The sequence below is a fragment of the Cyprinodon variegatus genome, unplaced genomic scaffold (genome assembly GCF_000732505.1).
Source record: "Cyprinodon variegatus isolate N-32 unplaced genomic scaffold, C_variegatus-1.0 Scaffold128, whole genome shotgun sequence".
NCBI classification, from domain to species: domain Eukaryota; kingdom Metazoa; phylum Chordata; class Actinopteri; order Cyprinodontiformes; family Cyprinodontidae; genus Cyprinodon; species Cyprinodon variegatus.
Window position 1 is genome coordinate 118,814 of NW_015150581.1, and position 16,226 is coordinate 135,039.

Genomic DNA, 16,226 nt, shown 5'->3' on the forward strand with positions numbered 1-16,226 from the left:
TTTTTATCCTTTAGTAGATATTTATTCAGCACTTAATTTTTTTCTTATAACTCATTTTCTCAATTTAATGGCTTTTATGTAAAGTAAAATTAATTACAAATTTCAATTAAAACAATGTGAAATTTTATTTAAACTAAATGACGTGAAATTTCCCTTCATTCAGTGGTGAACCAAAATTAACTCTTTGCTTTTGCAGCTCTCCTAATATAAATGATAAAATATTGCCCTGTTTTTTGTTTCATGCTTTTCTATAGCCCCATGAAATCACTCTTTAGGGGTTTGGTTATTAATGTCTGTATATATTGCATTCATTTGAGGGAACACTACATTTGCACTGTTATATAAGCTATAAACAGACTTTTCATTTTGTTAAAATGATATTGCCATCATTGTTGTTCCCATGTAAAGATATACTTGACTATCTGCAGAAATGTGAGGGGTGTACTCATTTTGGTGATATACTGTAAATATCCTAGTTTAATATGTAGGGGCCCTCAACATGCAACCTCAAAGTAATATGGTTGTCCTGAATATGAACACTATTTCCAGCCCTTTTATTTTCTCTCATTCCAGCAAATAAATGTTAAATAGCAACATCTATACAGCAATTTGTTTGAGTATATAAAGGCACATAATGCAGGGAGTTATTTCATCACTTTGCTTTGCAAGGATAATTATCCAGATCTCAGAGTACAAACATTAGGGCATTTTAAGTGGAAATATTTGACTTCAAAGTGAAAGAAAAAAAACAAGAAAAGCATCTGATTTGATCGTCCAGCTGTATTAGAGTTAAGCTGCATTATGGTGCAGTTACAGCAGGAAGGTTTTAGGTTTGCTCTCACTGTGAACGAATGGGCACTTCATTTCCCTCCCACTGTCCGTAAACATCAGTTAGCTTAATTGGTCTCTCTACCATGTCTGTTAATATGAGTGCATGAATGGTGGTTTGTCTTATGTCCAGATCTCCGCTATCGTCAAGCTGGACGTTGCAAAGACGTTGCTATTAAGGAGTTCTGAGATTATCCTATTGTTTAACTGTCTGGTTGACAAATGATGTTTAAAATCAATATCAGAGGATGCAAGCCCTTTGCATTTGCTCCCCAGCTACACTGAAGACAGAGCTGACAGTAAATCTGGGAAAGTTCTGTCAGTTAACCTAATTTAAGGGACGAAAAGCCAATTTATAGATTTTAGATTATGATGAGGGATAATCTATTTACTGCATCCTAGGGAAATGTTTTCATTTGAACCTTTCACTCTTTATCAACGCTGTAACAGATTTGTTCCTGTAGCGCTAACTAAATAATATTCTTCATGGATGGACTAATAAAAGCAACAACTCTTTCCCTAATGGTACCAAGGGTTTAATTCTTTTTAATGTTTTTCCAGGTAAAACATTGAAGATTTCTTCCTGAAAATGTCTCTTCTTTGTGGAACACACACAGCTTTCAGCAAACACTCTTATTTAAAAGTATCAGATGGCAAATCCTCCAGGTATTTCAAAAATGCAGTGTCCCCCAAATGTCTCAGCTGTCGGCCTGGATGTTGTCCCACACTCTCACTACATCTGGACAGTCAGTGAGGGCCTCTATGAGAGTGGAAGCAGCTTCCATCTGCTCCTGGTCCAGAGAAGAGTGATTGCGAGGAACAAACTCCAAACCTGCAGATGTGATCTGTAATCCCAGTCCCTCCAGAGAGCCCCGCACCTTGTTTAGGTCTGACATAGCGCAGATAAACTGGGGAGAGACGCACAGAACCAGCAGTTAGTATATTCATAGTCTTTCACTTCCTAAGCCTGGAAAACATTAGCAGTCAGAAAAACAGCTTGTTGTTGGGATTTAATACCACTTACTGAACTCATTTTAACCCTCTTGCTCAGAGGTCTACTACGAAAACTGTTTAAAACTGCATATGATGCATGATCTTTATTAAAATTTAATTTATTATTTTTTATAAATATCTACTACAGGGAATTTGTCACTTTTCGTAAACCACAACTTTTTTGTTGTAGTTTTAAAAATAAAGTAAAACATAAAACCTTTGCAAAATAAAAAAGGACACATTTTTATTTATGAGATTTAATTTGGAAAACAAAAGGAGTTCCTAATCTGATGGAAAGAACAATAGAAATACCATCATGTTTAAAGCAATTAACTAAATGCAAAAATAAAAACAAAAAATCTGGTTAATGTTCAGATTTTTGCTTCATGTTTGTCATAAATAAAAAACAACTGTTTATATCATCCTGTTTTCATTTAGCAGAACAACCTCAGATGTGGGAGTTTAAAGTAATGATCAAATGGATTTTAAATCAGACTAAAGCATAAAATACGACAACAGAGTAGTTTCATTTTTTTAACCATGATCGCCAGAACTTTAAAACAGAAAATCTTTAAAAGCTAGAATGTAAATCTAGATTATACATTTTTATAACCTACACTCATAGTTTTTATATAAATATTTAAAGCTGCTTTAACAAGATGTCAAAACATCATTTGCCAAATAAACCTTTTAAAATAAAGGTGTTTTTCTTATCTATTTTTGTACAAATCAAATAAATGATTCAGGGGTCCAAACAAGACGACAAAGCTTTTCGTTTTTATTTTTAACACTCACCTTTAAAACAAAATGAAGGAAACAGTCCTGAAACCTTCAGGGTCATATATTTGTGGCCACAAGGAGACAGTGTTCACACTTTTGCATTTCAATCAACTCAAAGTGGCTCATATGTAGTAAATGTGACAACATAAAAAAAAAGAACTTGAGTAAAGTAAATAATTTAGGTTTATCTTTAAAGGTTAAAATGGAGGTTCAGATACAGACTAAGAGATTACACAAATGTTCCTTGAAATTATTGAATTTCATAATGTTCTGAAACTTAAAAATAAGGAAGTATAGAGCTGACTGGACGTTGGGTTTTATAATAAAAGCAGCATAACCAAGCATAAAAATGGCTGGATAGATAATTATACAATATAAACTTCAAAAGAGTCGGTGTTGGTGTTTAAATAATTAATCAAGCCTGTTTCCCTACATTGGAATAAAACATGTATAAATCACTTTAGGTTTCGTTTTAATATTCCCACAACTTAGGGGTCTGCAACCTGCAGCTCCGGAGCTGCATGTGGCTCTTTGGACCCTCTACAATGGCTCTTAATAGTGGCTAAACATGATATAAAGAACTAAATAATGTACTATAAGAACAAATACCAGTCTTAGACACTTTTGTGGGTTTTATAAAAAATATTGGACTGCACCAGAAATATGTTTTTAGAGCTGTTGTTCCTTTAATTAGCTTGGAAAATATGTAATTTATTATAAACTTTTTTTTTTTTGCTTCAGCTATATGAATCGCTTTGTTTTTCCTTATTTAAAAAGAATCCAAATAAGTTCATGGTTATTTAAAATGGCAACATATTTCTCATGGCAGATATTTCACAAAAATAATAGATTTTTTAATTTTTTTATTTTAAAAATCATGTTATATTTTGCGACTCTAAAGGAGTTTTAATTAGCTGGACTCAGGGCAGAATGGCTCTTTGGATATGAAAGGTTGCAGACCCCTGCCACAAACGAATGGCCTCACTGTACCTGAACGCAGCACGAGTATCTGTTTGAAACGTCTTCCGGTTGGATGCTGCTGGCTACTGGATCTGAACCTTTTCTGATTTTTCTCCAGTACCAGAAGACATTTTAAAGTCAACAGAACGTTTCAATGTTTGTTTCATTAGTTCTGCTTATAAACTATCTGGGAAGACTTAACAGGGAGACTTTGAGTTTTGTTTTACTCTTATCTCGATCACAGTCTAACCTTCAGCTGAAGCTTCTCCTCCTCATCCTCAGTTTCTAGGACGTCTTCAGCTCCGGCCTCGATGGCCATCTCCAAGGCTCTCTCTGCAGAGACGCTCTGAGCGGGCACCACCACCACGCCCCTTCTGTTGAAATTATGCCGTGCTCCGTCGGACAGCATCCCTCTGAGGACAACAGAGTGATCAGACGGTTTATTTTCTATTCCGTCAGAGTTTAACTGATGTGTGATAATCGATTCTCTTTCATTGTGGCGTAAATGCACAGAAACAAAGAGCTTTACTTCTCTTTACTTCTTTCATGTGTCATTGTCTTTCTAGAAAAAAAGGCTCCTGGAAAATGTACTTCCACTTCTCATCCACTGCTAATAAGCAGTGGATGAGAACGTACTGTCTTTGTTAAAGTGTAAGGAACCTACAGAGAGAAAAAGGCACCACAGAGGACAGCAGAAACATGAAGGGAGGTTCTGACCCGTTCTTGTTGAGCAGCCGTTTGATGTCCTGGTGAGTCCGTGAGTTGTTGTCAGTCAGAACTTCAATGAGCAGCAGACAGCCACCAGGCCCACGAGCTTCAAACATGTGCTGGGACGCTGGTTTGGCCTTCTCCTGTAGGTAGAACATGTAACATCACTTTAATGCTGTCCACACCATTTAATGAAATTAATTTCACATACAGAAAAGGTTCTGTTTTTTTTCCACTGCAGTTCCTTTAACCTGGGAGTTAGAAAAATGTCTCCAATATTTTCTTGGTTAAAGCATGTAAAGAAGCATATAGTAAAGAAAAATCTACAGTTAAGACAAACCTGCAGCTTTCTTCGCTAAATTATAAATATAAAATGCACCTCATCAGCATCTCATTGTAAAAAATGATTTGATGATATAAAAAAAACATGTTGCTATTTCTAAGATTGATACTTTAAGTTCTAACTCGCTTCTTTAAAAATATCTGCATTTGTTTTATTTATCTTTTCTTTCTTTTTCGTTATAACTTTTACACTTTAATCATTCAGGCTGAAAATGTGTTTCGTTTCAAGTCCAACATTTTATCAAGAAATTTACTAAAAATCATAAAAAATTATTATACACACACAAAAAACAAACAAAACAAAAAAAACAACTGTAGGGCAGCATGGAGTGCTGAACCTACCGCACTCTTGATCGCTGCATCTATAGATGCTTTGGGCATGTTTTTGCTCCTACATTGTTCCAGTAGGTTGGCCAAGTTTATATTCAGGTCTGGGTTAGATCCTCCTTCTGCATATAAAAAATACATTTAAAACATATGACATCATTTACAAGAAGAAGTAAAACACACACACAACATACATATATATTTATGCAAAATGCTAAATGTATATATGTGCTCTTTACAATTTTGGAATAACTATGTATCCATCTGTCCATTTTCCATCACGCTTATCCTTGCTGGGGTTGCTGGTGCCTATCTCCAGCTGTCAATGGGCGAGAGGCGGGGTACACTCTGGATGGACAGGTCACCAGTCTATCCTAGACACACACCTAAGTAGATTTTTTTTTAGAGAAGCCAATTAACTTAACAAGCATATTTTTGGACTGTGGTGGGAAGCCAGAGTACCCAGAGAGAACCCACGCACATTTGGGGAGAACATGCAAACTCCATGCTGGGCTGGGAATTGAACCCAGAACCAACATGCTGCAAGGCAACTAATTTATACCAATGAATGATTAATCCATTATTGAATTAGAATTAGCATAAATTTATTTCAACAATTCCTTTTTTTTCTTATGTATGTAGGTATTTGTATATATATATATATATATATATATATATGACAGCATATGGAACTCACCCTTCACAGCTATTCTTATCAACATCCCATACTTCATGAACATTTTTCCTCTCGCCTCATCTTTGGGTCCCTTGATGTTCTTCACCTTTGACCATTTGTTGTGTCCTGCGCACAAGGCGGAGCACAGCTGCAGCCTGCGGACAGGAGGCGTCCTCCACACCGGGGAAGCCCCGCAGGAAGCCCGCAGAGCTGAACCGACCAGTGTTGGTGAGCGCAGGGTCCGCAGAGCCCCGAGCAGCGTGGATCCCAGCATGCCCTTCACACCCACTCAGTGACCACAGAGAACACCGGTGCTCCTGCTGCACATGTGGAAACTGTCCCGCTTCCTACAGCCGCACCTCTGTGCCCTTAAACCACTCATTCAACTATAATTAACATTCATTTTTTTTAAACAAAGACATAAAAAAAACTTCAAGTTTGCTTACAGTTTTGACAGCTCAGGAGAAAAAAGTACAGGAAGCTGCCCTTGTTGTGAAACTACTACTTCCGAGGTGTCAGTGACGTCACACACTGACATATCAAAATAAAAGCATTGTAAAGTGACAACAAATAAAATAAAAATAGAACAATAAAGCAAACTTGGTAACTACTAATAGTTTCATTATTTTGTTGAGTTCAGCACTTTTTTATTATGATATATTTGAACTTTTAAAGGATTTTAACATAAGAAGATCGAACAAACTTACATTTATTATCATAAACACCGATGGAATTATTCAAAACCTCAGTTTTTATGAAATCCATGTTTCAAGACACCTGAATTGATCTAAAATTAGTGCTAATCAAGTTTATCAATTCAGGTTTTCTTATCATTTCATTATTTTGCTTCATTCTTTCTCTATTCTCCCTCTGTACAGAATCTGTAAGGTCAATCTGTTACGTTATGCTCTCTCTGCTTTTTCTCATTGTAGCTTGATCTGGTCTGTTCCTGTTTGGCTGTGACATCATCCTGGAGAGAAATATCAGCTATGCTGCTGCCATCAACACCTTTGTTTATAGATTTTGCAGATTGGCCTGTTTTTCCAGTGTAGTCCTGTTTCACTGACTGACTGGCTGGATGTGATCTCTTCATCCTCTGACATGGGCGTTGACTCGGAGCTTGTCTGCCTGGCTGTGTGTTTCCTGGACAGGGACGCCTTTTACAGCTGCTTTTTGTATCTCTGCTTCTATCTCCTTGAACCCCAGTCAGCCTCGGTAGATGGCCGCTGAGTCTGGCTGTGCCAGAGGTTTCTTCCTCTTAAAAGGGAGTTTTTCCTCTCCACTGTCGCTGCAAGCATGCTTACTATGAAGGATTGCATTCGAGTCAATGAGTTGATTCAATCAACTGGTTTTCCTTGGATAGAAAACTTTGAATCAATTTGACTGTATGATCTGGTGAACTGCCTTGAGATGACGTGTGTTGTGAATTGGCGCTATATAAATAAAATGAACTGAATTAGTAGTAAACCTGTCCAGGGTGTACCCCGCCTCTCGCCCATTGACTGCTGGAGATAGGCACCAGCACCCCTCGCGACCCCAATTGGGACAAGCGTGTAAGATAATGGATGGATGGATGGATGGATGAATTAGTAGTAGTAGTAGCAGCAGCTGTAAAGGTCATAGTAATAAAGTTAGAGGTAATAGGACTGAAACATAAAAAAATGTCCAAAGGAATCTGACATCATCACGGGAGGAGAACTCTAGCATTTTATTTGTTTGGTTCATTGGTGGATACAATTTCCAGACGGCAGAAAATTCCACCTTCATCTGCTGAAACAATTATAAACAAATACAACACCATGGGGATACCCGACCAACACACGCCACAGGAAGGAAACAAGTTATGTCAGGTTCCAGAGATGGACATGCGGTGGTACAAAGTTTTGTGGCATGACAACCCCAAAACAATTTAAAAGCAAAGGGAAGGTGCTGGCTACAGGTAAGACAGTTGTTGTCCTGCTGACATGGTCTGAAAGGCCACTCAGGGAGGAAGAATACTTCACTCCACACACAACATGGAAAAAGACAGATTAGAATTTGACAAAGTTCTTACATTTCAAGACAAGCCATAAGTTAAAAATTCAGAAACAAAGCTGATCTACCAAATACTAATGTGATTAATGTAAATTTCTTTATGTCAAAATTTTTAAGGATTCTGTAAAAACCTTCAATCATAAAATAGCTTTTGGACGGTTTGTTGTACTGTTGCCATGCTGCCATGCTGTTGTCATGAGTTTGCATGTTCTCCCTGTGCATGTATGGGCCCTCCCTTGGTACCCCGGCTCCGTCTCTCAGCATAAAAGACATGACTGTGGGGTTAATCAGTGTCTCTAAATCCCCCTTAGATGTGCGTGTGTGTGTGTGCTGGTTGTCTGTGTTTTCCTGTGCAGGGTGAACCCCGCCTTTCACCCACAGACTGCTGGAGCCACAGTCCCAGGCCTGTAGCATGGCACTTACAGTGTGAGCTACTCTCTAGATTGGCTTTTATGAAAAATGTATGTAGGATACCAGGGTTTGTTTGTGTTAAAAAAGTTACATCTAGTCACAGACTTTAAATTGACAGGGAGTGAACTCCAAAGAGCAGCATCCCTCACAAATAGACTGCATTAAGCAAAAGGAGGTTTTATGTAAAAGTCTTCATCTGAGGCAGCTCCTGTTGAGCTGCTTTAGTCCAGCAGTTTATTTGCACAGTTGGCAACTCTCACCTAGAAAAGGAAAGGTTAAGCTATAGTTAAAAAAACAAAAGTATATCTTTTTACAGTTACTAACATCTGGTTTTAACTGGAGTAACAGAGATAATGCCCTGTAAAAGATAGTGAGGGATTCTGAGAAAGAGCTTTCCTGTCTTCTGTGTAGCATCCACTGCAGACCTACAGGATCAGGACTCAGCAGTTTCTCCCTACACTAGAAAAACAAAACAATGCTGACTGCTGTTGAAAGTTGTTTTAGATGTTTGGCCTATTTTTACTTTCCTCTGACAAAAATCTTGTCTTTTTAATTCTGCAGTGAAATTCTTTGATTTGGGTTAAAAAAAACATGCCATTGTTTTGGAATAGAATATTATTTTCTATTGAAATTCTTAAAATAAACTAAAAAAATTACAACTATATATACAGTTTTTGAATTGTACTATATATAACTCCTTATGCTTTATGGTAGAAAGCAAGATATAAGACAGACAAATAATTCAGTAAAAATCATCATAGTAAATAAATAGATTTTATGCGCAGAGTTTGAAAGTTTTCCAAGAAAGGTAGAAAATTGGGAAGTTTAACCCAAGCTTTCCATATTCCTGTTAACAATCGATTGATTAAGAAAATGAACGTGTGTGTGGTGGTGGGGGGGGATCTCAACTGAAACATTGACTTGTGTTTTTGCTGCCTCTGCAAGTGTCAGGAAGGTTAGAGGTTAGTGCTGGAGATAAGACTATCCATTACACACACAAATCTAAGTTAAAAAATGTCTGTGTCACAGTAAACACTGGTTTGTTTACACAGTCTATTGGACAGATATTATTAAACATTAAGTTTAAAAGTAGGTCTGAGTTGAAATTGCTTTTTAAATAAAACATCAAATGCATTTTGATTATGTAAAAACTATGTGTGTGCATGTGTTTGAGGAAGAAATGGGCAGGGGTCATTATATGGGCACTTAACAGCATTGCAGTAAAAGAGATTTTATGTGATGTAAGAGTTAAGCTGAGTGGCAGCAGTAAAAAGAGATAATTACTCCGCCGCTGGGTTTGGAAAACACAGACAGAAGGTAACGAGAGGCAGATGACAGCAGCAGAGGAACAGAAAGAGTTAACACCCAGCCAATAAAGGCCAACCCATGTCAGCCAAAGAGCTGTAAAAAGAGGAAGTTTCATCCTCTTTGCTGAGTCTGATGGCTGCACGCTCCCACAGTTCTGATCAGAGATGTCCACTAAACTTTAAGGAGAAAAAACTAATTTTTTTCTATTCTTATTCCTGGATATCATGTGGCAGAGGAGGGCAGTTGCTCTGGACTAATAACCAAAAAGTGAGCACTGATGGGACACAGGAGAACAACACACCTGAAGAAGTTTATGTCTTTGCAACCTGAGGAGCCTCACATTATCTGAGGCTGTGGGGAGATTTGATTGTTGATCTTTTTGAAGCTTTAATGTTAAACAAAATAATGTTATCTCTGCAGGGAATTTATGCCCTGGCTCTTTTTCACTATGTAAAGTCAGCTGTTGCCCTGGTAAGTTTGTTTCTATATATATGAGCATTTGGATATTAAGAGCTTTTCTGCAATATTGCTTTAAGAAGTAGGCTGTAAGATAAATTTTTTTTATCTTTATTTATGCAGAGTAAAAAAAAAATACAATTTAACATTTGCTAGCAAATATTAATTTTGAGCTAAAATACAATACCCACATTTATTTGGTTGAACAGCCTTATTTTTATTGGTCGAAATATAAATGTTTCTAACAGCAGACTCTAACAATACAGTGCTCCTCTACAGCACATCTTTGGCAAGAGCTTAAAAAAGTGCCCAGTTGTGACTTTATTTCTTTTTTAATTTTTTCTATATAAAAAACAAATACATGGAAACATTTAATTTAAACATTAGCTTTTTATTTTTTCTAGTATCCAATAACTTTTACATTAAATGCTACAAAAAGAATGAATATTTGAATAACTTTTTTTTTAAAGCAAGCCAACAAAGGCTTATTTGTTTTTGTTTTTTAAAGTCTAAGCTTTGTTAAACTGTCAAACCAGAGTGTGGGAAAGCAAAAAAACAAACAAACAAAAAAACAACAACAACACAAAGCCTTTAAAAGATAATATCAAGTCTTATCAGACACCTGATGTCAAAAGGGGTCCGCCTTAGGATAGAAAACTTTAACCGTTTCTGATAACCCCAGTGCAGTTATCTATAACTTCTCTTTGCAGTTCTAACATTGAGCTGCCAAGATGCTAATTTTTCATTTTATTGCATTTTGTTGTTTAGTTTCATGCATGAATTGGGTCCCACATGGTTCAAACGGGGATCTGATTTGTTATGGGAAATCAAAGTATGACCAAAAGCCACAAAGACAACAGTCATATCTTAAAACAGTGTGATGCTTAAGAAAATAAGACCAATCTTTGATAATTAAATCATTAAGAGATGCATAGTGAAAAATAGAAACACCTAAATAAGTAAAATTGTATTTCTATAGCAACGTTTGTCAAGAAACACTACAAAGGGGCTTCATAAGGAACAAAGTAAGTAAAACAACAGACAAAAGTGTATAGAAAAAAAACTTAAACTTAAAATTTTCAAATATAGTGAATAAAAAAATAGAAAACAAGATGCAGAAATGAAAGCTGGGACATGCACAGAGACATGCTGCTGTAAAAATAAAACCAACATCACCTATAAACTTCCTAAAATATAAAAGGACAATATAAAATACAAAGAATAGGCAGAATGGCAACAGATTCATGTAAAATTGGAAATGCAGACAATAACCTGGCATGAAAATAGGACATAAATCCATCATAACCAGATTTAAAAAAAAGATAAGTAAAAGAAAAAATGATAACAGATACATCAAAATGAATACACAATTTAAAAAAACGCAAAATTTTATTCTGCATCTCTGTGGTGTGGACAGTTATAAACAAGTAATGAGCCTCAGAGAAAGTTATGAACAGTGGCAAATAATGATTAAATACGGTAATAAATTAATGAATACATAAATAACTAACTTTTTCAGAAACTTTAGTGTTAAGAGTAAAATGTAAGAAATGAACATTAGATGGAAATTAATTGCACATATTCCAATGTAGCTAACAACATATTTTGTTCCGCAGCTGGTTTATAATACTCTGTAGAAGCTGGGCTAATGTATGCATGTATTGGGGCTGCTGTGTGCACGTATAACAGAGAGAATGTGGTCTCTAAAAAGTAAGAAACAGACCAAGGGGAAAATATGTGTTAAAACATGACCAAATATGTACGTTGGTTTAAGTATGTAGCAGGGGCCAAAACAATCACCAGTCATATCTCAGTGATTAATAGCAGCCCTGGTTCTACGTGGGATGAACAGGGAAGTGTTTTTACACACATGCTCCCTGCAGCCTGTTGCTTCTTTATCTGGTCAGGGATTAATCTGCAGGTTTGAACTGTAAGTCGGTCGAAAGGTTTTCATTTTCTGCTTTTTATCTTATCAGACTCTTCTCTTTTTCAGCTTAAATTGATGTGTGTATTTTGCAGCAGGGCATTCATGTTTCTTTCTGATTATATATACAGTAATTACTGTCTTTGCTATGTTTGGTTTTTAAGCACAACAAAAAGGAAAGTATCTATCTAAAACTTTCTTTGGGAAAGACTTCCAGGTGCCTTTTGATGTATTTTTACTCATAGTCCAGTCAGAGGTTTCTGTCCTCTAATGAGGTGAGAGAGGTATTGGTTTCTTTCATGTGTCCATTGGATCTTCTGTGGTTTCCCAAACGAGCTGTTGGATGTGCTCTATGGGAACTTTTTCATGTTGTTGGTTTTTGTAAAGGTTCGGTTCTCACCATCGTCTGCAGATAACATCTCTGAGAATGTGCATGGGGCCCAACCAAAGAGCAACTCTTAAATCTTCTGCGTTAGAATTCACCTGTCTACTGCTTTTGCGTCACAGATCCCCAAGCTTTCACTCACTGTATCATCAGCCTTTAGCCACGTGCACCTCTCTCAGCTCCATTTCTTCATCACTAAATCTTCTCCTTGGTCGATTTTGAGTGCCTCCCCTCTGACAGAGTTACAATCTCAGGATCAGTCAGCCTGAAAATCACTTGGCTCCAAGAAGAGGCCCGAGAGGGTTAATACTCCTACAGCTCGGCGGGGAGTGGATGTAAAGACTAATTGTTTTGCTTAAATGCAATATCTGTCAGGAGAAAAACCTGTCGGCACAAGAAAAAAATGTGAATGACCTCCTCTTACTGATGCTGATTGTTTTCACCAAAGCACAAAATCAATACATGTTGATGTATGATGGTGTCCATGAACAGATAAACGCATACGCTGTATGTACTGTAACTGTTGTCCTCATAGATACAGGGCGTCCAGTACTGAGAACAAGGAAGGCATTTCCTTAATACTGCACGGCAAAAATTTTTATTCTCAGTAATTTTTTTCTTAAAATAAGTGAATTTTTTCTTGAATTAAGGAGACAAGTAAGACACTTTACCAATGGAACAAGACAATTTACAATTAAAAAAAGAAAAAAACAATTGCATTGTCTTATTTCAAGTGCATAATATCTAATTATCTTTAAATAATTGGCAAATCATCTTTTTTACCTGCTCAAATTAAGAGTAAATACACTTAATTTAAGACATTTTTACTAATTTTTAGATCATTTTTGCAATGTATGGGTCTATTGAAGAAAAAAACACTATATGCAACATTAGCAGTTTAGCTTTTGGGCTCAGATAAAAAAAATAACTGCTCACTGCTTTCAGCTGACCTTTTGTACCGAGAGTTTTTCTTAACACATAGTCAGTTATTTTAATTTCTGCAGCTGGAATTGCGTCTGTTAAACAAGAATTCTGTTTGGCTTCTGAGGAAAACAGCTGTGAAAACGAAAACTCATATCCTTTACTTCAGCTGACAGATAAACCCAAAAATTAAAGTCAAAGTTCTGAGTGCCTAAAGATATAAAACAGTATAATTTCTTAAAAACTGATTTTTTGATTAGAAACCTTTTGTTCTCTTAAGAGATCATGCTTAGGGATCCTAAAAATAACCTCCTTCAGTCTTTCAGATAGACACAGATTGATTGGCGTCTCCGTCACCTCTTGCTCTCCGGTTGACTTGCAGCTTGTTTTGCTGCTGTGTTGTGAAATGTACCCGGGAACACAGAGTTGTTTGTGTAGCTTAGCTCTGACGAGTGCCGCCACACAGCTGAGGACCAGGCCTATACAAGTGCTCATGTGGCCAGTTGCTGCCCCACTGCTAAGATAGGAGAGGTAGCGAAGGATCATCACATACTGCACCTCCGCACAAAAATTTCACAACACCTGGAGGCAGCACATCAGACCTTTAAAAGGCTTGACCGATTGCTCTACTTGGAAAGAGAGATCTGACTTTTAATAGAAGTGTCTCTGTTACTGTGGGAATTTATAAATAACGAAAAAGTGTTAAATCAAGATGTTAACAGAGTTTTCTTTTACAAAGAAAGGCTAGATATTTTCTTATTCATACTAGGACAATTATATCCATGAAAGCTCAGAATGATGCATTCTAACCTCTTTCATACTTTTGTTGAAGTTGTCTCATGCAAAGATTCACCTTCAAAAGACTTTTATTTTTAGCCATCAAAGAGCTTCTGGCATATGGTTGGATATTAAACCACATTTCCAAAAAATTGAAGCATCCAAACCAGAAGGAATTCTGGCACTATGTCTTCCATTAAAGCCAGCAAAGCTCTCACTAGGGCTGAAGTTAGGGCTTTGGGAAAGGCATTCCAGAATTTAATTTGCCTAAAATGTGTGCTTGGGATTGGAAGAACCACGTATTTGTCCAATTTTTTTAAGGTGATAACTAAAAGTCTGGTTAATGGTCGCCCACTCTGTTTGCTGGACAGTTAACAGGTACTATTCCCAACGTAGCAACTTTTCCACTTTATTTAGCATCTGTTTAGACCCCTGAGCGACATTTTTTTTCTGAATGAGCATGTAGTGATAAATCTAGCGACTTTTTTTCTGTTGTTGGAAACTATGACGATAAAGTGAAAACACCGATCGCTATTGCCTTACTGTCTTCAGGGAGCAGCAAGTGCTGCTGCCAGCACCTCCCTCCTCCAAAGCAGTGACAGGCAGTCAGACTCAGGACCAAACGGTGCCTGACTCCCCTCTGTTTCCCCCCTTAAAAATAAGTCACACACACTCACAAAGATTCCACTGATCCTCTTGGATGAAAACGCAGGATGTAAAATATAATACTTTAAGTAATGTCCTTGTTTTTGTTTTTATCTAAAACTCTTCAGGAAAAAAAATAATATTTTTTTGAACCCAGAATTAATTTTTTTTAAATGAATATTTACATTTAATCCAATTCCATTCAGTTTATTTTATATAGCACCAATTAAAAACATGTGTTATTTCAAAGCACTTTAGAGAGTCGCTGTAGTTAGATCAGTTCAAAGTTCTCTATTAAAAACCAGCTGATTGCAGCAATTCATTGACTCAATAACAATCCCTCACACCAAGCATGCATGTAGCGACAGTGGAGAGGAAAAACTCCCTTGCAACAGGAAGAAACCTCCAGCAGAACCAGCCTCAATGTGAGTGGCCTTCTGCCGAGACCGACTGGAGGTTTAAGGAGACAGAAGCAGACATACTGTACCAAAGGAGCATAAAGGCACTGATCTATAAATATTTTTGTGTTAGAAAAGGTAACAGTAGACTAGCTAGGAAGGAAGATGGAAGAGAGCATATACTGATGATATATTCTATACCAATTTTTAGTTAAATTAAAAGTTTTATTCTGCAACAATCTATATGTTCTGTGTTTTTTATTAGTTGATTTGTTGAAAAATGTGTTGCTATGACCTTTAACTACTTTAGCTGTTGATGTGAGCAAATTTAATAAAGTTAGAAATAGTCCTGCCTTTTTACCATTTTAACTACTTTGTGAGCCCCAGCAGCAACACCTGCAGTAAAGCCAAGCCACAGCATGACACTGCCACCACTATGCTTGCTATCTGAGATAGAATGGTTTTAGCTCTTGAAAGCCTCAATTTAACATATCTTTTATTGTGTTTCACATGACTCAGTTTTTGTCCGTAACACTTTTATCCAGCTGCAGATTTAAGTGAAACTTGAAGGATGATTTTGGTGCGAGGGTTTCTTTCCTGGAAGGTTAGAGCTGATGCCAAGCTGAGCCCCGGTGGTTCCTATGTATTTCTTGATTCAGGAGAGAAGTGAAAAATCCTCAACTAGTTTCAACTCTTTGTGTAAACTAATTTTCTAAAAAAAATGACTTAAAGTTATATCTTATCTGTTCTGTTTCAGATAGACTCTGATGACGTCATCACCCGAGATGAGCAGATCTTTGTTCTGATTGGTGCCCATGCAAGGTGCGAAAGGAGCATCCGGGCACAAATGGCCCTCATTAAAGGTTCGGGCATTGCTTGGTAATAACTATGAATCATACAACGAGCAGGTGATATCAGTTAGAACATATCTAAATTCGTAACAAGAAAAAAACTCATCACTTGCCGTAATTTTCTCATATCAGATATGAAATCCATCCAATATCCTTTCGAGTGTTATCTGTGGTTGCAGTTTTTGATTTATTGTAGCTGATTTTATTTTAATTTGGGCTACAATGTAGAAACTATGTCAGATAAGATGATTCATGGTTGCATTAGGAGAAGGATTTCCTGAGAAGAATCTCCACACATACATCCAAAAACGGCAAAGACAAAAATGGATGGATGGATGGATGGATGGATGGATGGATGGATGGATGGATGGATGGATGGATGGATGGATGGATGGATGGATGGATGGATGAAACTCATGGGAATCTCAGTTGGAGAGGAGTTATTTTTTTATTAAAGAACTTTTTGAAAAGAACAAAAACTCAAATAAACTATGAAGCAGGA

At 36.8% G+C, this 16,226-nt stretch overlaps 2 protein-coding genes across 3 annotated transcripts in view; one reads left to right on the forward strand and one right to left on the reverse strand.

Annotated features, from left to right (window-relative positions):
* Positions 1–583: 583 nt before the first annotated feature.
* On the reverse strand, positions 584–6,120 carry LOC107085569 (translational activator of cytochrome c oxidase 1). The gene is made up of 5 exons (XM_015375959.1): positions 5,636–6,120; positions 4,954–5,060; positions 4,279–4,412; positions 3,812–3,974; positions 584–1,736 (listed from the first exon to the last, which is right to left on the reverse strand). Exons 1-5 carry the CDS (start codon positions 5,886–5,888, stop codon positions 1,527–1,529), a joined length of 867 nt encoding a protein of 288 aa, XP_015231445.1. The 5' UTR covers positions 5,889–6,120; the 3' UTR covers positions 584–1,526.
* Positions 6,121–9,516: 3,396 nt separating this feature from the next.
* The window catches only part of LOC107085572 (parathyroid hormone/parathyroid hormone-related peptide receptor-like), a 16,856-nt gene continuing 10,146 nt past the window's right edge, over positions 9,517–16,226 (forward strand). For both annotated transcript variants that reach the window (XM_015375966.1, XM_015375967.1), the window contains exons 1-2: positions 9,517–9,838; positions 15,631–15,736. In XM_015375966.1, coding sequence (XP_015231452.1) covers positions 9,758–9,838; positions 15,631–15,736 — 187 coding nt within the window. In that variant the 5' untranslated portion in view covers positions 9,517–9,757. The remainder of the gene's footprint in view (positions 9,839–15,630; positions 15,737–16,226) is intronic.